At 46.1% G+C, this 23,767-nt stretch overlaps 1 protein-coding gene across 3 annotated transcripts in view; it reads right to left on the reverse strand.

The window, feature by feature from the left end:
* The window catches only part of KIRREL3 (kin of IRRE like 3 (Drosophila)), a 338,979-nt gene that overhangs the window by 38,350 nt on the left and 276,862 nt on the right, over positions 1-23,767 (reverse strand). For 2 of the 3 annotated variants that reach the window (XM_018561194.1, XM_018561195.1), the window contains exon 12: positions 10,803-10,838. The exons of the other annotated variant lie outside the window; for it this stretch is intronic. In XM_018561194.1, coding sequence (XP_018416696.1) covers positions 10,803-10,838 — 36 coding nt within the window. The remainder of the gene's footprint in view (positions 1-10,802; positions 10,839-23,767) is intronic. 3 annotated transcript variants of the gene reach the window in all.

Consider the following 23,767-nt stretch of genomic DNA (forward strand, 5'->3'; position numbering starts at 1 on the left):
TTTAACCTGTTGACAATGTAAGCCCTATTTATGTTGTGTTGCAGGGGTACTGCTGTCTTAAAACATTCTTCTATGTACATGCATTTTTCAATCTTAACTTATAAATGTTAGTCTGAAACATTTTACGTTTCGCAGGCTTGAAGTGACATTACAAAACAATAGTGTAATGTGCGCCTTACTGTAACCCATAGTTGTTTCCCTTCTCTTTGCTGCTCTTCCTTTTAAATCTGTATCTCTTCTCATGCTGGGGGAGAACTTCTGCTTTGCAGCAGACTGCCTTGTCTCTGGAATGGATACATATCTGTGTGTGTCTATAGACGCACATAGCTACTCCGGGCACAAGCGTGCACGGGTGCCCCCATTAGCCGATGGAGACACCTGTGCAGGGGGTGGGGGGAAGAGCGCGGCGGGGACCAACTTGACTCAAGGAATGTAAAACTTTTAAAGAATAACAACAGTCTCAGGCAAAGGTGGGCCTTCTTGTAGCAAATATATTTTAAAAAAGGAAGCTTTAATATCACATTATGCAAGTTTTGAAGCATTTGTAAACAGCTCTTCCTGAAATCTGCTGATTGCTGGCTAAAACCATAGCCAGCACTCCTATTAAGCTCTGCATACAACACGACCTGAATGGAGCTGAAAGATGTTTAAAGGGTTTCAAGAAAGCTGCTTAATACTGTCTGGATCCGCCCAGCTGCGGGATTGACAGCTGGCTCAGCCTATCTAGAGGCAGAGCCAGCTGTGCCCGCCCCCTCCCCCGTCCGTTCCGCCAGTCAGCGCTGGAGGATCGGAGCGGGGAGGGGGGGGAATCCCTGCAGGGAGCCGTGAGTAACAGTCACGGCTTTCTGCAGGGATAGATCGAGAAGTGAGCCAGCGACGGTATGTGTTCGCTCACTTCCCGATCTACTGAGCCCACCTGTGACAGTCTCATTGTCACAGGTCGGCTCAGATTATGAGGCTGAGTGAAAATCACTCGCCTCATAATTCTCCTTTAATGATTAGATTGTAAGCCCTCAGGGGCAGGGCCCTCCTTACCATCTTGTCTTGTGATTGTAATGTCTTCCTTATATTGTAAAGCGCTGCGCAAACTGCTGGCGCTACATAAATCCTGTATAATAATAATAACATGGTAAGGAACTGTTCTTTTTTGATTAGAGAAGAAACAGCCATGTCGTAACCAATGTAACCAACCACTGATCAAGTCTAACAGTTCTAATTGCTCCAAATTGATAAGATGGGAAAGCTTTATTGTGTAGGTTGTTGATATTTGCATATAATGAGAACGCAGCCCAGGGACTCTCTCGCCCTGAACTATTTTGTGCCCTCACTACATCATACTACTTGGCAGCAGAACAAGGAAGCTGATATAACACCATGGATGCAGAGATTTGTTGCTGAACTATGACATGCTAGTTATGTGTTCAGATATTTTATTTTTGTCTTAAAGTGACATTAAACCATCAGATTTTTTTTTACATAAACCAATACTGTAATGTGCGCCTTACTGTAATCCATGGTAGTTTCCCTTCTCTTTGCTGCTCTTCCTTTTAAATCCTCATGTCTTCTCATGCTTGGGGAGAAATTCCCTTTGCAGCTCAGGGCCTCTTCCTGTAGTGCTGGCTCAGGTTACAAACCTATACACAGACACCGTATATCCATTCCTGAGACAAGGCAGTCTGCTGCAAAACAGAAGTTCTCCCCCAGCATGAGAAGAGATAGGGATTTAAAAGGAAGAGCAGCAAAGAGAAGGGAAACAACCATGGATTACAGTAAGGCGCATATTACAGTATTGTTTTATGTTAAACAATCTGAGGGTTTAATGTCACTTTAAGGGAGAGTCACGCACAGGTCCTAATTTTTTTTTTTTAAACATGTGGCTGTAAGACACGGTAATGCCACAAACGGCAAATGTTTTCTTGCAGATAACATTGAAGAAAAAACGGTTGTCTTTGGTATACATCGCCTGAAGTAATAACAATCCACTGTACAAGCGGAGCTTGCAAAGATTATTATCTCTAATGAAGTATGAATAAAAACCTGGTACTCCCCCCACCACCTTGTATGATTTAATTGAATTGGCAGCATAGGCGGACGGGTACGGTAATTAGTGCATTCGGTGATGGTCGCATGTTTTGAGGTTAATTTCTTTTTCAACAAAAGCTGTGTTCCACTTGGATTGTCTCAGTATGTAGTTGTATTTGTTGCACTCTATGTAGCATCTATTCTGTCTGTATCTCTGGGCCTAATGGCTTCATGCAATGACTGTGGTTTTGTCTGCCTTTGTTTTTAGCAGTATTCCGTTCCTGCAAGTCTATGTGTAGAATTGAATAAATTTAATAAAATTGAGTATATCACGGAATATAAAAAAAAATACATTTTCAGGAAGGGACTTACTCTTGCATCTTCCAAAGCAGACTGGCTAATCTCAGGGATCACCAGGGGCTATGTCAGATGAGCAACTTCACACCTCAGGGTCTTTTTAATTAAAAAATCACAGCGTTCATTTCCTTTGCAGAACCGATGAAGAAGACATCGACCTACCGGAGGTGCTGAACGGGAATTGCTCTACTTTGTTATATAACATAAATGTTGGACTTTTCTTGGTGCTCATGTGAGAATTAGAGAGGAAGTGTTATAAAAACCCACGATGAATGGGTCTGCTGTATTGCCAATAATTACCTGACCATCAAACTTAAATTAATTTGTAGGACACCCAGTTCCAAAAGAATGGGCAAATTATGGAGCTGGTCCCCCTCTGAGGCCATATCAGTCTCCACTCTTCTGGGAAGACTTTCCACAACATTTTGGAATGTGTCTGTGGGAACATGTGCTCATTTGTGAGGCCCAGAAATTCACAGAAGTACATGCAACTGCACCCCAAGCGTAGCAACACAGGAATTAAACATGTATTTGCCACCACGGTGCATGCAAATTTTGGGGCCACAAAGCACCCCTTCCTCAGGCAGCACAAAAACTTTGCGCACATTGTGTGGTAGTGAAGACAATTCCTGTTTTGCTACAATTGGTGGGCTGGTGGAATTTTAAAAGTTTTTACTAACATTTGTGAGGTCAGGTACTGATGTTGGAGAACATCAGGCTCTCAACTGGTGTCCCAATTCATCCCAAAGGTGCTCAGTAGGGGTGAGGTCAGGGCTCTGTGCAGGACACTCATATTCCTTCACACCAAACTGGTCACACCATGTCTTTATGAAGCTGGCTTTGTACACAGGGGACAGTCATGGGGGAACAGAAAAGGGTCTTCACCAAACTGGTCACACCATGTCTTTATGGAGCTGGCTTGTACACAGGGGACAGTCATGGTGGAACAGAAAAAGATCTTCACCAAACTGTCACCACAAGGCTGGAAGAGGACAATTGTCTAAAATGCCTTTGTATGTACCCTTCACACCTAAACTCAATAATTTGGAGGGGGCCCACATACTGTTAGCAATATAGCGTAGGTATGATGGTCAGGTGTCCATAAACTGTTGTCGGCATAATGTTCACCACACATCCTGCATTCTTAACAAATAATCATTTCAAGACTTCCAGATGAAAACACATTATTTACAGTGCAAAGGAGCACAATGTTTATTTAGCATAGAGAGTGGAAAAAACTCCCTTTTAGGGTAGATTGGGGGAGATGCCCATAAATTTAGGTTTCAAAGGAAAATAAATCAAGGTTTAGATCCCCGGTAAGGAAAAGCTTTATCGAACAGTAACAAAGCAACACAGTGGACATTATTGATGTGTTTTTTTGTGGTGCATCTGGCCACTTTTCCAGAAGCAGTATTCAAAAAGTCCTTGCAGTCATTGGAGTGTAGAGTGTCACAGCAGCGTGGCTGAAACTTCAAACTCCACCTAAAAGAACTTCTTGACCACAAATCCTACAGAAGAAGCCAGAAGTGCCATGGAACATAGTGATATTATCTGTATATTATTCGTCAACTGAAGCTTCTCCTCACTTTGTTTTCCTTTGAGAACCTAAATCTACCGGTATTTCAGCCAAGATACTCTCAAAGGGAGTTTTTCCCACATCATATTTTGTTTTGTACCAGCACCACAAGTAGTCAAACGGTGCTGGGCGTCCCTTACTGACATTGAGAGCAACCATACACACCAAGATGAATGCGTGGGGACAGATATCTTCTCCACAAGCTCCTTATCAAAGGTTGCAAATGCCTCGGGGTTTATGTCAACCTCCTAGTGTTTCTTCTAACCTCACCAACCAAAATCAGAATAATAACTACTACACTATACGTGTCTGTCCCCTGTTCTTCATTTTAACTGATTTCCTCTTTCTTGTTTTTGGAGAACTTTCCAGATCAAATGCATGGACACCCGTGGTCCTGTGAGGAGGACCATGTTTTTAGAACTGATTTGGAAAGAATGTATTATTCCTTGTTATGTTTTTGCTGATGGGCATATTTGAGGACTCATGCACACAGGCGTACAATAGGCTGCAATTTCTATAGATCTAAACACAGCTGTACTGTATGCTATGGGCCCATGCACACTGGTCCGTAAACCAAAACTCATAAAATCTGCATTCGTGGCTCTACGTATAGACCGTATTTCACACTATACATATGTAAACGCTTGCGTTAACGCTTACAAGCCTAAAGTGTGCATGGACGCCGCTGCTCAGGGCCAACATGTAAATGTCAACAATGTGTAGGCAGCAGTGGCACCGCTGCTGATGATACTGTATTGATATTTGCATGTCCCCCTGAATGATTCACTTATATGGCAGCAGATGCACAGAATGATTTGGCCTTTAGTCACTCAGAATCGGCCAAGGTCATTCTGCACACGCGCCGCATAAATGACCTATTCATGTGGAGATGTAAAAGTCAGTGTGTAATCAGCGGTGGCAGGGACGCTGGCTACACATTCTGGATATTTACATGTCGGCCCTGAGCAGCAGTGTCGGCCAGTTGGGTCCATGTACACATGTAAACGTCAGCACAATTGTTACATGTGTACAGCGTATGGGCAACCTTCCACACAGGATCTTGCTTTTAGATACACCCATGTGCAAGAGCCCCTTTGCTTATAGTGGTGGCCTGTTCTTAGCATCATGTTCCCAAATTATGTATTTAAAATTTAACTCCATTGTTGGTTTTCCAACAATCCTGCCCTGGTAAATTACATTACACAGTCCTACTTGCTGCTATTTGCACTGAAGCTCACACATGGACTCCACTCACTTCCTATTTCCTGCAGTCACGTCCTATATATTTACTAGTTTTGCTGCAGAATGCAAATTGCCAAAAGGCCTGTGTAGCAATCTTCTATGATATATCAATTTATTTTTGCAGAGTTACTCTTTAAGCATTTTCTTATCTGTACTGTTGTCAGGAACCGGATCTGAACCCGGAGGCCTCTGCTGTAGCTGGCGGTGGTTCTACCTGCACCTTAGAACCTTGGATAGCTCCTTGCCTGATCTCCTGTGTAATCCTCAGGTAAACCTAGTTTCTGCTGAACTCTGAACTCCTTGCTCCTCCCTTGAACTTCCTATTTAAGCCCCGCCTCCGCACTTCCTGTTTGCCAGATTATTGTGCTCCTGCCATTATCTTGCTTCCTTGCTCCTCCTATGATACAATCCGCTCATACTGCGACCCGTGTACCGACCTTTGGCTGCTGATTCACCGACTACTCTCATCGCCTTCCGCTTCATACCTGATACCTTTGGCTACTGACCTCGGCTTGTTCGCTGACTACGCTTCTGCCTGCTCCTCCACCACTACCCACTGCTTGTGTACCGAACCCGGCCTGTTATACCACAAATTTGCCTGCTGTTTCAGCTACTGGACTCAAATCGTGACAACTGTGTTCTGGAATTGAGAATCCCAAAACCTACTTCCAAAATATTGTTATATAAAGATTGATTAGTTTTTTTCTTTCTTCACTAGTCCCCTTCTTCCCCTGGTGATCTGTGGGTGTACTTATGTTGTCAGACTCTTAGCCCTCTCTGATGTAGTATTTGCCTTTGATGAGTAAGAGCGATGCATCACAGCAGTTTGTACCCCATCAGATATTTATATTATAGATTTATTCACAGGAATAATGGTAGTGTGCTGTGTACTGTTTCACTAGAACTATGTTCCTCCTTGTAAAATAATGATATGATGCTTCAGCTACAATCACCGTTCCTGGCGCTTCTATTTTTAACAAATTCCATCTACAATTTATAAAATACTCATTGTACCTCATTGCCCTGATCTCTTTTTATCCCCACGCCTCGTCATTGACCCTGGCTCTCTTTTAAAGAGGGATTCTGTTAACACAGGAAAGCAGGATTGGACATATTTTCAGTGTCTAAAGACCATTTGAAGTTTTAATGTTTTACAGTATATTTGAAGCTGAACTCCGGGCTCAAAATGTTTCATTTAAATATATCCCTCAATGGCCACAAAGCATATACATTTACTTTGTGTGAGGGAAATGCCTCTAACAATCCTAATATTACCTTGTAAAAGTACCAGTGACATCATTACTGCGCTGTACATTGCCTGTGCAGAGAGCAGTGCTGTGGAAGGGACTCAGCAGGCCCCACCCACTACAGGAAACTACAGGAGGGGGGTGGAGACAAGACCAGTCACCCTGCACAAGGAGAGAGAGCAGCAGTGACCGGTCTTTACTACAGGAGGGGGTGGAAACAAGACCAGTCACCCTGCACAAGGAGAGCAGCAGTGACCGGTCTTTACTACAGGAGGATGCAGGCAAGACCAGTCTCCCTGCACTAGGAGAGAGAGCAGCAGTGAGCGGTCTTTATTACAGGAGGATGCGGGGAAGACCAGTCACCCTGCACAAGGAGAGAGCAGCAGTGACCGGTCTTTACTACAGGAGGGGGTGGAGACAAGACCAGCCACCCTGCACAAGGAGAGAGAGCAGCAGTGACCGGTCTGTATTACGGGAGGGGGTGGAAACAAGACCAGTCACCCTGCACAAGGAGAGATAGCAGCAGTGAGATACTGCTGGTTTGATATAGATAGCAGCACCCCAGCCCTTGAACATGGATTTCAACTGGCGCCTGAGCAAATTATGCAATGCAATCAAAGTAACACAAGTACATAACACTGTTTTCCTGCGTACTTTAACAGTAAAAAGAAAAATTACATTTCAATTGAGCTGCAAACTAACATAGAGAGGTTCTATAAAGGATGCTTATTGCCAGAAAAAAGGTTATTATAGGCTTCCCATACTAATATTTGGCACATGTCTAGGGCCCTTAAAAGGCTAACCAACATCTGCTTAAATATTAAATGACTTGCTTTAAGTGCTCTGGGATGAGCTGCTCATGATGGGCTGCCAGGCTGATCCACTGATCCAAATGAAGGCTATTTAATAACAGCAACTTTAATATATGTTATTGGAGATGGAAGATGGAGGTTAAAATCGTTCTTGCTTGTCTTTGGAAGGGACGGGCCAAATTTAATACAAATTGAGCCATCTTACTAGAAAGATTGTTCCTTTTTAGGTAAAAGAGCACTATAGAGTAAACTTTTTATCCCATAGTTCTCCTTAGGGTCGTATACTAACCTCCTCCTGTGACCCAAAGTATATAGTGGGCTATTGCCCGCGTTATATTTTGAGAGCGCCGCAACCGGGACGGATCCAGACAATACTGTCAAGATACACCCAACTGGCTGATTGACAGTGGGCTCTGCCTATCTAGAGGCAGAGCCAGCTGTGCCCACCCCCTCCCCCTCCCCCATCCGTTCCTCCAGTCAGCCCTGGAGGATCATAGAGGGGAGCGGGGAATCTCTGCGGGGAGCGATGACTGACGGTCACTGTTCTCTGCAGTGAGATGATCGGGAAGTGAGCAAGCGACGGTATGAGCCGGCATGTGACAGTCTCATTGTCACAAGTCGGCTCTAACTATGAGAATGATTGTAAATCACTCAACCCATAGTTCTCCTTTAAGAAAAGACCAGCAGTATCAGCCTGTATGCTAAATGTCTGTAAACTTGGTGACCTCACAATACTGGAGAGCTGTTATGTACAGCAGGGTCTGCCATTTCCCAAATATATTTAAGTTGTACCAAATAAAGGGCCTTAAAAAGTGTCACATTGTTATTTCTTATCTCTAGCCACCCAAGTTGGAAACTGCATTAGCACATGCATGCGGCTCTTACATGGCTTTTTCTATTTTCTCCTGTGCAATACGTACAGCTGGCGCTTGTACCAAATGTCTAATGCTGTCATATTTGTTCATCTCCGTGGTTGGCCAAGTCCTGGGATGCCATCACTAAAGTAGTATCTCTGGTCTGTCTCTGTAAAAGTTGCTTTAGAGTTCCTCTACTTCCATAGAACATGCACAATGTATTTGTATTTCATCCTAAGCAAAGACACATTTGGAAATACAACATGTCCACCCAGTGCAGAAAGCTCTGTGGAACATCTACTAGGCCATATCTCTATCTGTAGGTTAGCCATTATAATTAGATATTGCCTAAAATATTTTGCTACCTTTGTGTCACTACTTGCAATTGTATACATCCTTAAAGTGACACTAAACTCAGGAGTTAAAGCTTAGAAATACATTCAAGTCCCTAACCAATAAACAACAATGTATCTTATTTGTGTATCACTCGGCTGTAGATCCTCCAATCATCTCTGACACTGTCCTTCCTTCTGGAGGGGGGCTACGTCTGTTCCCCATGGTCCCCGTGTGTGTTGTAAAGTAGTCACTGCTCCAAGCTCGCTCCCGGGATGGACTACAATCTCAAAACAAATGATTAAACTAAACTGCAGGTCCTTTCCTGCTGTGGCTTCTCCTCTTAAAGGTTTTTATGTATTGACCATTAATGCGTTCAGCGGTGACTACTTTACAACACACACAGGGACCATGGGGAACAAAAGTAGCCCCCCTCCAGAAGGAAGGACAGTGTCAGCACCAATTTAGAGATGATTGGAGGATCTACAGCCGAGTGATACACAAATACGATACATTGTTGTTTATTAGTTAGGTACTTGAATGTATTTTTAAGATGTAATTCCTGACATTAGTGTCACTTTAAGTGACTCTAGTATGGTACCTGGATACTATGTAACCGGTGGCAATATACCTATATTTAACTTCAAAAAAGTAACCTGACAAGTTTGACGCAGACAAGTAAGCATTGTTAATTTGTAAGTAGGGGTGCCCAGATACCGATACTAGTATCGGTTACGGTGCCAATAGAGAATATTTGGGCGAATACTTGTACTCTCACCAAATGCTCTGATACCTTCCCCGATACCGGAACTTCTGGTCAGAGGAAGATTTCCTCTGAACAGCAGTGCGGTGGCGGGAATATGAAGCCAGCTTCCCGTACGATCAGGAAGCTGGGCGGCGAGTAGTGACCCGGCTTCCTGTTTGGCCTGTTTGAAGGTGGCTCCATGCTGATTTGCCAGGAAGCCGGCTTCCCGGCCAATCAGCATCGAGCTGGCTGATTGGCTGGGAAGCCAGCTTTTCAGCTAATCAGCATGGAGCCGGCTTCTCGGCCAATCAGGAAGCCGGGAGGCAAGTCATTACTCGCCACCCGGCATCCTGATTGGCAGAGAAGCCGACTCCATGCTGATTGGCTGGGAAGCCAATCACAATCAAGCTGGCCAAACAACATGGAGCCGGCTACCCGGGCAATCAAGAAGGCAGGCGGCATGTAATTACCCTCCGCCCGGCTTCCTGATTGCCCGGGAAGTCGGCTTCATGCCAGCGGAAGCACTGGTGTCGGTACTTGGTATCGGCGAGTACCGAAAGCAAAATCTCGGTACTTGTACTCGATACCGAAAAACCCGTATCGCTGCATCCCTAGTAAATATTATACATGACCAATTTTGTTTCATTCGGCCTTCTATAGGCTCTTAAAATATCTATGTTACTAGGTCGAAGTGATCACACTGTATTGTAATCACACAGGTCTATCTATAGAACATTCTCATAGGCACAGCATTCACATCTACTTTCATCTGCACCAGCAAGTAACATTTTCTCCAGGACACAACATACAACTTTTAATTGCCTGTGCAACCGTAACAAGGCGATATATAAACTCTACTTGCTGCCCTTTCTGCTCTTTCATGGAAAAATTGAGAGAGCCAACACGTTTTTCCAAGGCAGTGTTACCCTTTAACAGTTGGCCAATTTTTACATCTTGGGTCTCAGAGTCATATTGAAATGCGTGCCAGTGATGTCTGTGCTTTGTATCAAAAATGGAGGAAATACCTTCTTTTATCTTCCAACCTCCACCACAGAAGTAAAGGCCTAAATCTGACTGGTTGCCACGAGCAAGATATACTTTCTACCAGTTCTGATGCATAGGGCCTTAAAGAAACTCCAGCAGTAAGTTATTTCCACCAGAGTTCCAGTTCCACTCAACTGCCACAACCATTACAAAGCCAAATGCCGGCTTCTTTTTTTTTTTATATTGTAGAAGAAACAAATATTTGGGAAGGATGTCTCCGAGAGATGTATGAAGGCTGCAGGTGATTCATCTCACCTGTGGAAAAAAGAAAATCCCGAAATATCAATTTTGGGTGTAGTTGGCCTTTAACCCGAGCCCACAGAAAACCCATCATCAGTTCCATGCAGGGACAATAATTCCTGACATTACCCACTATACCTGCACGGGTGCACATTTCTACAATACACAACATATGTACAGAGAACGACAAGTTTAGGAAGCTGGCTTGAGATTTTCCGGTCTTCTGCCCGTGGCGTTAGACAGGAGGAGGCCTCGTCTCGGTTATTCGGCGGGGTGGGCGCGCACACAGACAGAACACGGGAGTGTCCCCTGGACGTCATGCATCCATACCTGGCTCCATACTGGCTCCTGACTGCATGTTCCGACCTGTTTAAAGATAAAACAGGTGTCTTTGGGCTTGCAGGTTTGGCATTCTACTTATACAGATTTACTGAGGACTAAGCTACTATCAATGATAAATAGAAGGCCTTTTTTTTTTCATAGACCGGCCTTAAATCAGACTTATAAACCACCCAAAGTGCCTGTAATATTTTTAATTCTGTATTTTTTTTTTTTATGATTAAAAGGTAGTCCAACACTTTCCTGCGCTCCAGCCTTGAAAATATATAACATACTTCATAAAAAAAGTGACACTCAATCAAAACTATTTAGGTTGAACAGTCTGGACTGAAGAGATTTAGGGGTCCTCTGCTAAAGCTGACATTTTAATGAATTAATTCTCAAGGCAAAGAGTGAGAATCCATTCGGGATGTCCATTTTGTTTTGGGCAGCAAGCCCGCTGCTGGGAATTTGCTGATGAATCTCCCATCTAAATGATCAGAATTGACTCAATAATTATCTGCAGAAATTTAAAGGTTTTTTTTTTTTCTCTTAACGTAAAACATCTTTATTTCCCGACTGTCCCGGCGACTCCACAGAGCCGGGATTCTTAATGCGAGTCGGCGTAAACTCTACCAAAACACAGGAGGCTTGACAGGCCGCCGTAAGAATGGAGAAATAAATAAATATATTGTACAATTTGATTTAATCCCGTCACTTTGTCTGACAGGATCTTGATGTTTCTGACTATGGAATCAGTATCGGGCTCCAGCAGACGGGATAAGACACGTTTAATTTGTGTCATTTTTTTCAATTTCTGTCCTTTTTTTTGACAGATGTCCTCTTATGTTTTTGCCTTTTGGGTCTAGATTAAGAAAGCAGCTGAAGCTTTTATTAGTTTTTTTTACAGCGGGAGGAGAATATACAGGAAGCGGTGGATAGTCTTACTTTACATGTCTTTGATTTTTTTTCAAGGGCAACTCGAGATTGTTATCGGTGAGTTCTATCAGAATGAACTTTTGTCTTTCGCCTTTCAAATCCTAAACTATAGGTAATGTGGCATAGCAAAAGATGGAACAATATTCAATTTGCTATATTCTAGTGACAAAATGTGTGTGAATGTTTTGTCCGCCCAGGCTGTGTCCTCTTTTACAAACATTACTCATGATAGTGTAACAAGGGCACTCGACTGTAGTCCAGAAATGCAAGTAACCTCCCCTGTTACACAAGAAGAGCCAATATTCTCATAATCCGCTTTTCTTATAACAATCCACTTATCTTCAGCATATGCATTCCTTAGTATTGCTAAGTTGCTTTTCCTCAGCTCCAAGCACACCTCTGTGATCCACTGCTCTCCCAGCAGTGTGTCCAACAGGTCCTAGGGTCACCGACCTTCTCCCAGCCTTCCCCGGCTGGTCCTTATGCGTCCAGCACGCACCTGAGTCTGCTGTGGCTTTGTGCCTCCTGCACACACACAACTCTAAAGGTGCCTATACACCTTACAATTATCGGACGATTTTCGTATGCAATCGACTTTTCGGCCGATAATCGTATGTGTTCATTGCAGTGTCCGACCGACAGTACTGTACAATCGTACGACTTTTGACGGTCAAGCATGTTTGAAAACTTTGCTAGATCGTACGATTTTCGCAAGGTTGCTGGCCGGGATCCGCCCAGCTGCGTGAGTGACAGCTGGCTCTGCCTATGTAGAGGCAGAGCCAGCTGTACCCTCCCCTGTCCCAGGGGCTGGGACAGGCGGTAGCTCGCCTCTCGGCGGACCGGCTCGATCCCAAGATCCAACTACGAGCGTTTTAACTGCAGCAACTTTAATATACGCTATTGGAGCTGCCTATCTAGAGGCAGAGCCAGCTGTACCCGCCCCCTCCCCCGTCCGATCCGCCAGTCAGTCAGTGCTGGAGGATCGGAGCGGGGGAGGGTGGAATCCAGACCCTCCCCTGTCAATGCAGAGAGCCGTGACAGGATCGAGAGGTGAGCGAACGCCGGTATGTGTTTGCTCACCTCCCGATCTACTGAGCCAACCTGTGACAGTCTCATTGTCACAGGTCGGCTAGAACTATGAGGTGAGTGAAAAGCCCCTCCCCCTCATAGTTCTCCTTTAACACAACACTGAGCACTGGGCTGGCTTCCTAATGAGGCTGCTCTCAGCCACTTGATCAGCCCAAGCTGGTGATTGGTAACACCTGGCCCCAGGACTGGGGATCTCATCCCACCCAGAGCTCTAAGGCCTGGTTCACACCTAGGCGTATTGCATATACGCGTCTGTCGCGCGTTTTTTTAACCGCGATTCGCGGTAAAAAAATCGCGCAACAAACGCGCGTTTCCGAGGGCTACTTGGCTGTATCCCAATGGAAACGCGCAACAAAAACGGCCCAAAGTAGTACATGTACCTTTTCAGGCGTGGGCCGTTTTGTAGCGCGTTAGGGACGGGCGGAAATTCGCCAAGGTGTGAACCAGACCATTGAATACAATGGGATTTAGATTTTTGAGCGTTTTGTAGAGCATTCGTCGAGCGTAGAACGCGCTACAAAACGTTCAGGTGTGAACGAGGGCTAAGAGATCTCCAGATCCCAGCTACAATTAGGAAAACCTGGAAAACCCTGAAAAGCCAGGCTTTTCCTTATAACATGGTTTCTGGACACACATTCTGGACCCTCTGAGCCCCTTTGGCTGAGTGTCCTGGGTGCCAAAGTGGCCATACTACACCGCGGCATTGCCATGCGCTGCCACAATAGATACATATAACCTAGTAGGTGGTAGAGCTTATGTTTCTAGGAATTAAGTTACCTCTTCACATGAAATGGCAATCACCCAAACTGTGGAGGTGTCCAACCCTGCCTTCCAGCCACTGGCTAGGAGGATATATGATCAAACATTTGACAATTCTGGAACTTTACAATTCTGAAAGTGTTCTGTCCTGGTCTGTGGCTCTTGCTTCCACAAGTTTGCATCTCCCGTCAGAGGTTATCCACCCCTAAGTTGGAAGTTCCAATTGTATATAATGTCCTATAGTCAGTGAAGGTTCTCATTCATCCAGGTCATGGTATATATACATGGCATGGCTTATTTTTGACAGATATGATTTCCTATTGTTCCTGTGTTTCTCAATGTACTTATTGTAAAATCTTTGTCTTGGAATCCATTAAGGCACACGTGTCCTGCCCCTCTAATTACAGGTCCTGCCCCTTACTTACTGCTCGTTTCCAAAACTGAGGCATGACAATGGGAGACGTGGTTATACAGCAGACCAGCTTTGCATTTTGTTTTGCCAGTGTTCAGAACCCCCTCCTGAAAGCAGCAGGATAACCCAGTTGTATCAGATTCCTACTGTTCCTGTGTCCCCAATGGACTCCAAGGAAAAACAAAATGATGGTAAATACAAAAATTGTATTATTTTCCTGGTTTAGGTCTGCTTATCAGACACCCAAAGGATGTACAGCGGTCCCGATTTTCTGTTTTCCACAGGTTCCTGACAGTTTACATAGTTTACATAGTATTTGAGGTTGATTAAAGACATATGTCCATCAAGTCCAACCTATTGTGTGCATGTGTATGGTCCTACTGATGTGTGCGTATGTATAGGTCCCTGTGTGATCTCATTCTTAAGAGTACCTGTACCCCTGTATATTACGGTCCCTGAGGAAATCGTCCAACCGCCTCTTGAATGATTCCACACTCTCAGCTGAAATCACAGTTCCAGACCCTGACCGATCTAATTGAGAAGAAGCCCCTTGTGCTGAAATTTTTCCTCCACCAATTTTAGGTGGTGGCCTCTCGTGCTTCTCATGGAGTTAATCCCCGGTAAACATTTTGTACATGAAAATCATGTCCCCCCTTAATCTCCTTACTTCCAATGAGAACATGTTTAATTTTAGTAGCCTGCTCTCATAACTCAGGTCCTCCATCCCCTTTATGAGTTTGGTTGCCCTCCTCCTCCAGCTCAAGGACATCCTTTCTGTTCACTGGTGCCCAAAACTGGACCGCATACTCCAGATGAGGCCGAACCAGTGATCTATAAAGTGGCACAATTACAGACTTGTCCCTGCAAAACATTCCCCTCTTAAAACAGGAAAGGACTCTACTTGCTTTGTTTACAGCAGCCTGGCACTGCTAGCTATTAATCAGCCTGTGGTCTACAATGACCCCCAAATCTGTTTCTTTTTCGGACTTCCCTAGTGGAGTTCCCATTAGTGTGTAATCCGCTTGCTTATTTTTAACCCCAAAGTGCATAACTTTACATTTATCAACATTAAACCTCATCTGCCATGTAGTCGCCCCTCCCCCTATTTTATCCAGATCCCCCTGTAGTGTGTTAATGTCCAAGTCCGTGTCTATTACCCTCCCGATTATGGTATCGTCGGGCAAACACTGAAACATGACTGTTTACCCCCCCTCTCCAATATCGTTAATTGGTGGTGGCACGGGTCCAAGGTGTTTTGTCTGATTTACATTGGAGTTACGTTACATGGCTAAATAAAATGCAAAATGTCCCTAACAGAGCAAAGACTCAAGCAAAACTACCGTCACTACTTCTACCTTTTTACTTTCTTTTAGGGGAAGAAATTATGCAGAAATATAAATAGCGTTAAAGGAGAACTATGGGGTCAGGGCTTTTCCCCATAGTTCTCCTTAGGGTAACGGGAGGACACAAACTAGCGTCCTCCTGTCACCCTAGGCTCAGTATATAGCAGGCTACAGCTCCGAGATGCCGCAGCTGAAGCGGATCCCGACAATTATGTCTGGATCCGCCTAGCTGCGTGAGTGACAACCTGCTCTGCCTATCTAGAGGCAGAGCCAGCTGTACCCGCCCCCCTCCTCCGTCCGTTCCGCCAGTCAGCGCTGGAGGATCGGAGCGGGGAGGGGGGAATCCAGTCCCTCCCCTGTCACGGCTCTCTGCAGGGACATGATCGAGAAGTGAGCGAGCGCCGGTATGTGTTCGCTCACTTCCCGATCTACTGAGCCGACCTGTGACAGTCTCATTGTCACAGGTCGGCTAGAACTATGAGGATGAGTGAAAATCACTCGCTTCATAATTCTCCTTTAATGAAGATGTAAAACCCATCCCTAGAATCTGGTAGCTGTTCTAACATGTTCAAAAGTCATTTTCAATATTTGAAAATCTGCAGCTTTTGTTAAATTAATCCCTAGTGATCCTGCCATGAAGGTCCTTGTTCAGGCCTTTCCTGTTATAGGGTGACAACACTCTATCCCTGTGTCCCTGCGTTGTCACAATGGCTTCTGATGGAGACTACAAGTGGCTGCTTTTAGCACACATTACACAGCCATGGTCACCATCAGGAAACCGGCCCTGAGAAACGACATGCAATTAACATGATTAGAATTGATTGGGGGTTATATAATGATGAAATAGATCACTGTGGCTGGCAGGTCACATAAATATTTCACATTTCAGCAGGTAAACAACTATGTTATTTAAAACCGCATTCATATTAGGCTGATTGCTGTATTCATTCGCACTATACGGACATCTGTCTTTATGTAGGAAGGTCTGCTACATAAGAAGCAAACACTGGGAAGACACAAAGGAGACATCTAGCCAGTAGGCCTTTAGGCCCCGTCCACATATAGCGAATTGTGGCGCGATTTCCGCCGCGATATCGCGCATTTTTGCCGCGCGATTTCGCGAGAAGTCGCCGGCCAATGCTATTCAATGGAGCTGTCTTAACTCCATGTCGCTCGTCGCGGTCGCAAGTCGCTTCTACCGGACCCTTTTTTCGGCGGATTTTGCACGATTTTGCTTTTTTTCTATGAAGCCCGACGGAGAAGGTCGTGCTACCGTCGCTGGAACGTCGCCCCGAAAGTCGCGCTATCCCGGCCGCTGCAAAGGTATGTCGCTATATGTGAACGGGGTCTTAGTGTCAGGTGTTGGTTCCCTGTTGGGTCAATCACTGGTCTCAGCGTCTGATGATGACGGCCTCCCTCTGTTATTGATGGAGCCAGTGGGATGAATATGAGAGATCATTTAATAGATGGTCTGTTGACAATATCCACCATCTTGTGGTTTTATCTAACCATACGCATGCTGTGTAAGATTAAGTGGTGACCACTAAAAGGTTCCTTCAAGCTGAATTCTGTTCCCGGAGACAAACACCATATTATGTGTATCAAACAAAGCCTCCTGAAGACACACAGTGAATTAATATCCTGTGTGGAGAACTATGGGGTTAGGGGTTTTCCCCATAGTTCTCCTTAGGGTAACGGGAGGATGCTAGTTTGTGTCCTCCCGTTACCCTAAGGCCCCGTTCACATTGAGCGATTTATCGCACGGTTATTCCCGCGATATCGCGGCAATTTACCGCACGATATCGCTCTCCAATGCTTCTCAATGGGGCAAAGGGTCCCGCTGTCGCGGGTCGTGCGTCGCTACAGCAGGACCCTTTTTCTGGATTTTTTTCTGGTTTTCAGGATTCTAGCTTGCTCAATGCAAGCATTTGCGTGATATCGCGCAAAATGCAAATCGCGCGGCAGACGCGCGATTTGCGAATCACGCAGTGTGAATGGGGCCTAAGGAGAACTATGGGGAAAAACACTAACCCCATAGTTCTAACCTCATAGTTCATCCATAGCTCAGTATATAGGGAGCTACAGCTCGCGGTATACTGAGACGCCGCAGCTGAAGCCGATCCCGGCAATTAGATTTCGCGAGAAGTCGCCGGCCAATGCTATTCAATGGAGCTGTCTTAACTCCATGTCGCTCGTCGCGGTCGCAAGTCGCTTCTACCGGACCCTTTTTTCGGCGGATTTTGCACGATTTTGCTTTTTTTCTATGAAGCCCGACGGAGAAGGTCGTGCTACCGTCGCTGGAACGTCGCCCCGAAAGTCGCGCTATCCCGGCCGCTGCAAAGGTATGTCGCTATATGTGAACGGGGTCTTAGTGTCAGGTGTTGGTTCCCTGTTGGGTCAATCACTGGTCTCAGCGTCTGATGATGACGGCCTCCCTCTGTTATTGATGGAGCCAGTGGGATGAATATGAGAGATCATTTAATAGATGGTCTGTTGACAATATCCACCATCTTGTGGTTTTATCTAACCATACGCATGCTGTGTAAGATTAAGTGGTGACCACTAAAAGGTTCCTTCAAGCTGAATTCTGTTCCCGGAGACAAACACCATATTATGTGTATCAAACAAAGCCTCCTGAAGACACACAGTGAATTAATATCCTGTGTGGAGAACTATGGGGTTAGGGGTTTTCCCCATAGTTCTCCTTAGGGTAACGGGAGGATGCTAGTTTGTGTCCTCCCGTTACCCTAAGGCCCCGTTCACATTGAGCGATTTATCGCACGGTTATTCCCGCGATATCGCGGCAATTTACCGCACGATATCGCTCTCCAATGCTTCTCAATGGGGCAAAGGGTCCCGCTGTCGCGGGTCGTGCGTCGCTACAGCAGGACCCTTTTTCTGGATTTTTTTCTGGTTTTCAGGATTCTAGCTTGCTCAATGCAAGCATTTGCGTGATATCGCGCAAAATGCAAATCGCGCGGCAGACGCGCGATTTGCGAATCACGCAGTGTGAATGGGGCCTAAGGAGAACTATGGGGAAAAACACTAACCCCATAGTTCTAACCTCATAGTTCATCCATAGCTCAGTATATAGGGAGCTACAGCTCGCGGTATACTGAGACGCCGCAGCTGAAGCCGATCCCGGCAATTATGTCTGGATCCGCCCAGCTGCGTGAGTGACAGCTGTCTCTGCCTATCTAAAGGCAGAGCCAGCTGTACCCGCCCCCTCCGTTCCGCCAGTCAGCGTTGGAGGATCGGAGCGGGAAGGGGGGAATCCAGCCCCTCCCCTGTCACCACTCTTTGCAGGGAGAGTCACAGGTCGGCTAGAACTATGAGGTGAGTGACAAGCACTCACTTCAGAGTTCTCCTTTAAGTTGAATTTGTATGTAAGTTGGAACAGGTACATTTTTTTAAGTGCAACTCCAACCCAACCCAGTTGCGCCCATATTGAGCGGGGCAACTCAGATGAATAACGTGCTGGATTAGTCTGAATCTAGTTCTTTTTCATAGTTTATTGCTGTGTAGTATGTGTATAGGGAAATGCCGCGGGTGGCGCACGTGTAGTACAGCCTTCTCGGCCAAACCTCTTATTTCTTACTAAACCGGAAGTCAGGTCGTTGGAGATCTCGAGGAGTTCGATTTTTCGATAGAACACCGGCTCTGAGGATCGGGTGAGTATAACTTTTTTTTTTTTTAACCCTATGAGCACTTAACCCTTGCAGTACAGGTGTAGCCCCACAGCAAGGTTTAAAGGAAAACTATGAGGGGAGTGCTTTTCACTCCCCTCATAGTTCTAGCCGACCTGTGACAATGAGACTGTCACAGGTCGGCTCAGTAGATTGGGAAGTGAGCGAACACATACCGGCGCTCGCTCACCTCTCGATCCTGTCACGGCTCTCTGCCGTGACAGGGGAGGGGCTGGATTCCCCCCTCCCCGCTCCGATCCGTCAGCGCTGACTGGCGGAACAGACGGGGGAGGGGGCGGGTACAGCTGGCTCTGTCTCTAGATAGGCAGAGCCAGCTGTCACTCACGCAGCTGGGTGGATCTCGACATCGACGTCGGGATCCGCTCCGGCTGCGGCGTCTCAGTATACCGCGAGCAGCAGCTCCCTATATACTGAGCTTAGGGTGAGGGGAGGACGCTAGTTTGTGTCCTCCCGTTACCCTAAGGAGAACTATGGGGAAAAGCCCTGACCCCATAGTACTCCTTTAATAGAATGTGTGCCCAGAGTTCTTCTTTAACCAACTCGCCGTGCTTTGGGAATCCTTTTAACAAAGTGAAGACAGAAAGACAGAATGTTTTATCTGCAAATACCGGAGTCAATGGGTCAGAACAACAAACCCAACAAATAGCTTTGTTGAAGCAGAGGTCGGCGATGACAGCCTACGCATTTCTCACAGCGCAGATGTGTTTGTAAGGAAGTGTTATTTTGTTACGAGTGGGAAGCGTTTTACACTTTTCAGCTCGAGTGAGTTCTATGATATTTAACATCGAGTCCTACAAATGCTTGGGGTTTTTTTCCAGAAGTAAAAGCGTTAAAGGCTTCACTTACAGATAATACCGGGAACTTCACTTAAAACAAAACGTTTTCGCTTTTGGCGGAAAGGAACTTGGGAATCGTGCCATGAAAACTCTTTTATCAGTCTCCACAAGCATCCCCGTGTGTGTGTGAAAGCTTAAAGGAGAACTATGGGGTCAGGGATTTTCCCCATAGTTCTCCTTAGGGTAACGGGGGAACACAAACTAGCGTCCTCCCGTCACCCTAGGCTCAGTATATAGGGAGCTACAGCCCAGATAGCAAGGATAACTTGCCACAAACCTGTGGAAGGGTTACATTGTATCTCTTGTTAACTTCCTGCTCACAGCTCTGCGAGTGTACACAGCACTTTTGCAAAGCATGTTGATCTGGAGACTTGCAATGCAGTCTTGCTGTAATTGTGCGACAAAATTGTGAAGCTCGGCAAGTCTGCAATAGTTTAGCGAGACATTATCAAACTTGCAGCTCAATTGCTTGCTATCTGGGAGCTTGAGGTATACTGAGACGCCGCAGCCGGGACGGATCCCGACATTACTGTCTGGATCAACCCAGCTGCGTGAGTGACAGCTGGCTCTGCCTATCTAGAGGCAGAGCCAGCTGTACCCGCACCTTCCCCTGCCCGTTCCGCCAGACAGCGCTGGAGTATCGGAGCGGGGAATCCCTGCAGGGAGCCGTGAGTGACAGTCAGCGCTCTCTGCAGGGACAGGATCGAGAAGTGAGGGAGAGACGGTATGTGTTCCCTCACTTCCCGATCTATTGAGCCGATCCTGTGACAGTCTCATTGTCACACGTCGGCTAGAACTATGAGGCTGAGTGATTTTCACTCGCCTCATAGTTCTCCTTTAACAACCACTTACAAAGCCATCCACAACTTCGCCCCCGGCTACATCTCAAACCTTGTCTCTAAGTATCACCCTAACCGTCCCCTAACATACTAATAATAATCTGAAGAAGGATACAATGCCAGCGAGTTACACAATCTACATCTGTAATTATTTACACCTATTAGCCAAACAGTCTTCAGCTAAGCTCGTCTGCAGTGTTCCTGACACCCGTGTGACCAGGCGGGCACTGGCTCTGCTTAGGTTGGAAGGTGCCCAAGGCTAATTCTCAGCAGTTCATTTAGTTCCGATTCAATCTACATGACAGCGACGTCTATAAATCTTATTTTAATGAGAACTCTCCACCTGCCTGCCCCAGCGTTTAATAAAAATTTGAGCTGGCTTGGAAGTCCTCCAACGTTCGCACATCTTTAACCCCTCGCTGTGACTGTCAGCTGTGCAGGAGACGCCGCTGCCCACTTTGGAAGGATCTGGGGGGGGAAATGTGAGATAGGCGTCTCCGGGGCTGACAATTCGCGGTTTGTAATTAATTGCGACTCTGTGTGTTGGTGCTGCGTGGACTAGCTATGAATGCAAAACCGTTACACCGGAGATCAGAGACGCGCAATGCACTAGGAGATACAATGGAGCTTATTTATAATCCATTGACTTCTATGGAAGGGATCTGCAGTCTTCGCACCGGTCTATCTTTCTATTAGAATTTGTTCCCATTTCAGGTTTAACTCAAAGCAGATATAAAGAAATGAACGCAGCATTTTATTAGGTAATACATCCTTATGGGCTTGTCCACACCAGATGTAGTGCGTTCCAGGCCCGATTCTGGCCAGAACGCACTGCCTCACATTGTGGCCGGCTCACTTTTTTGGTGGGGCAGGAGGGGGCATGGCGGGCCATTGAAGTGAATAGTAGAAAGGCATCATGGCACACTCGCAAGTCAGCATGTAAAAAAACTTGTCTCACCACTAAGGTTAATAACAGAGGTTTGGATACACGTCTTCTCCATTGAAGTGAATGACACCGTAGCCACGCCCTCTGGCCGCAATGCGATCGAAAGGCACATTATGCCTGTGGTCCAGTGCGATCAAAATAGTGCTTGCAGCATTTGGAGCGGACCGGACCGCAGGCATGATGTGCCTTGCGATCCCGTGCGGCCGGAGGGCGTGGCTACGGTGGCATTCACTTCAATAACCTGCCATGCCCCCTCCTGCCCCACAAAAAAAGTGAGCCGGCCGCAATGCGAGGCAGTGTGTTCTGGCCAGAATCGGGCTGGAACGCACTGCATCTGGTGTGAACGAGGCCTAAGTGTATTTTTTTTTTAAAAACACAAGCAGTGCCAGTACCTGAATGTGACCCGGCGTCCGCCTACTGTGCCGGAAAGCTCAGACTGGGAGAAGGAGAAGCAGCACAGGGAGCCAGTCACCTGTGCAAGGAGCATTCTGATAGGAGGATAGCGCAGCGAGGTGAACTCATCAGCCTGCTGCTTCTCCTCTCACTGTCCAGTCATTGGCTGGGGGATAGGCAAGAGCTGTAAGTGTTTCTGAACTGCAGCATAGAAAAAATAGGTCTCCTGTTCTGCCAGACATGGCTGTGCTGTGTGACAAAGCTGTGTAGCTCTCAGGACTGGATGGTCACATATAAATAGTTTGACAGGTGTAACAGCTTCCATATATGGATTTATCCTAAAGTTAGAGCCTTAAAGGGTAATTCCACTCTCCCAGGTGAATTTGGGAAAAGGGAGATACCCCCCCCCCCCTACAATCTGCCCCCCTCCCCTTGCAGCTCCTTCCCCTCCATTTGTGCCAGTGTACTCCTCTGTGCTCTGTATTTTGAATTTTTGCGCGCAAATGGCAAGCACTCATTGGTCAGCACGGTCAGAAGCGCTTCTCATTGGCCAGTGCAGCACAGGACTGCACTGCCACATATGGGGTATGGATAGTACACCGGCATCGGTGGAGGGTAAGGATCATTCGTCCAAAGGTAAGTATAGCGGGGGTAGATTGGAGGGGGTAATTCCATTTTCCCACATTCACCTGGGAAAGTGGAACTACCCTTTAACGAAAAGACATATCACTGATGTTTATAAATGGGTCTCAGTGCGCTTTTCACAAGAGGAAAGCCGGCTTTCGAATTTGCAGTCACATGGCTGAAAATAAAAACCTTTACCCCTGTGTTAGGGGACAAGTTTACTTTTAGTGAAGTTGTCCTTTAAATCACCCCCCTCACTCCCCTCCTCCCCCCGAATAGCAGCTACTTTACCAACATATGTACCTTCATTCCTACTCCCGAGTTTCTAACTGCCTAATAGCCAGGGGCCACCATGTGTATAGGAATGAATGGGGCAAGCGGCGCTTATGTGGAGATGGATGCAGATCACATTCAGGTACTTACTTGGCTTGTATTTAAAGGAGAACTATGGGGTCAGTGTTTTTCCCCATAGTTCTCCTTAGGGTAACGGGAGGACACAAACTAGCGTCCTCCCGTCACCCTAGGCTCAGTATACCGCGAGCTACAGCTCACTATATACTGAGACGCCGCAGCCAGAGCGGATCCCGACATCGACGTTGAGATCCGCCCAGCTGTGTGAGTGACAGCTGGCTCTGCCTATCTAATCACTCCCCCCAACCTCATAGTTCTCCTTTAAACATACACTAAAGGACGTAATAATCATCACAGAGCTGCATTCATTTCAGCATTCAGTTCAGCTTTAATGTGAAGTTGCATTTAAACCCTTTTATCTCAATAAAGTATCTCAGGTTTTAAAGGGTAAGTTCACTTTTCTAAGTAATTTGGGAAAACGGAATTACCCGCTCAAATCTGGCTCCCCAATCTTTCGGTAAATGCTCCGTCCTATCAGTACTCCATACTGCCTTCCAGTGCAGGTGACTGGGCTGGCCAACGAGTGCTCACAAATTCCAAGTAGAATTCAAAGTCCATAGCACAGGGCTGCATTGGGCAGCAGTATGGGGTATGGATAGTACACCCATACCGGAAGAGGGGAAGGAGCGTTTGCCGAAAGGTAAATATAGGGAGCAGGGGTGGGGGGGGTGGGGGGGAT

This window comes from Nanorana parkeri, unplaced genomic scaffold (assembly GCF_000935625.1).
Source record: "Nanorana parkeri isolate BGI_ZX_2015 unplaced genomic scaffold, ASM93562v1 scaffold506, whole genome shotgun sequence".
Lineage (NCBI taxonomy): Eukaryota > Metazoa > Chordata > Amphibia > Anura > Dicroglossidae > Nanorana > Nanorana parkeri.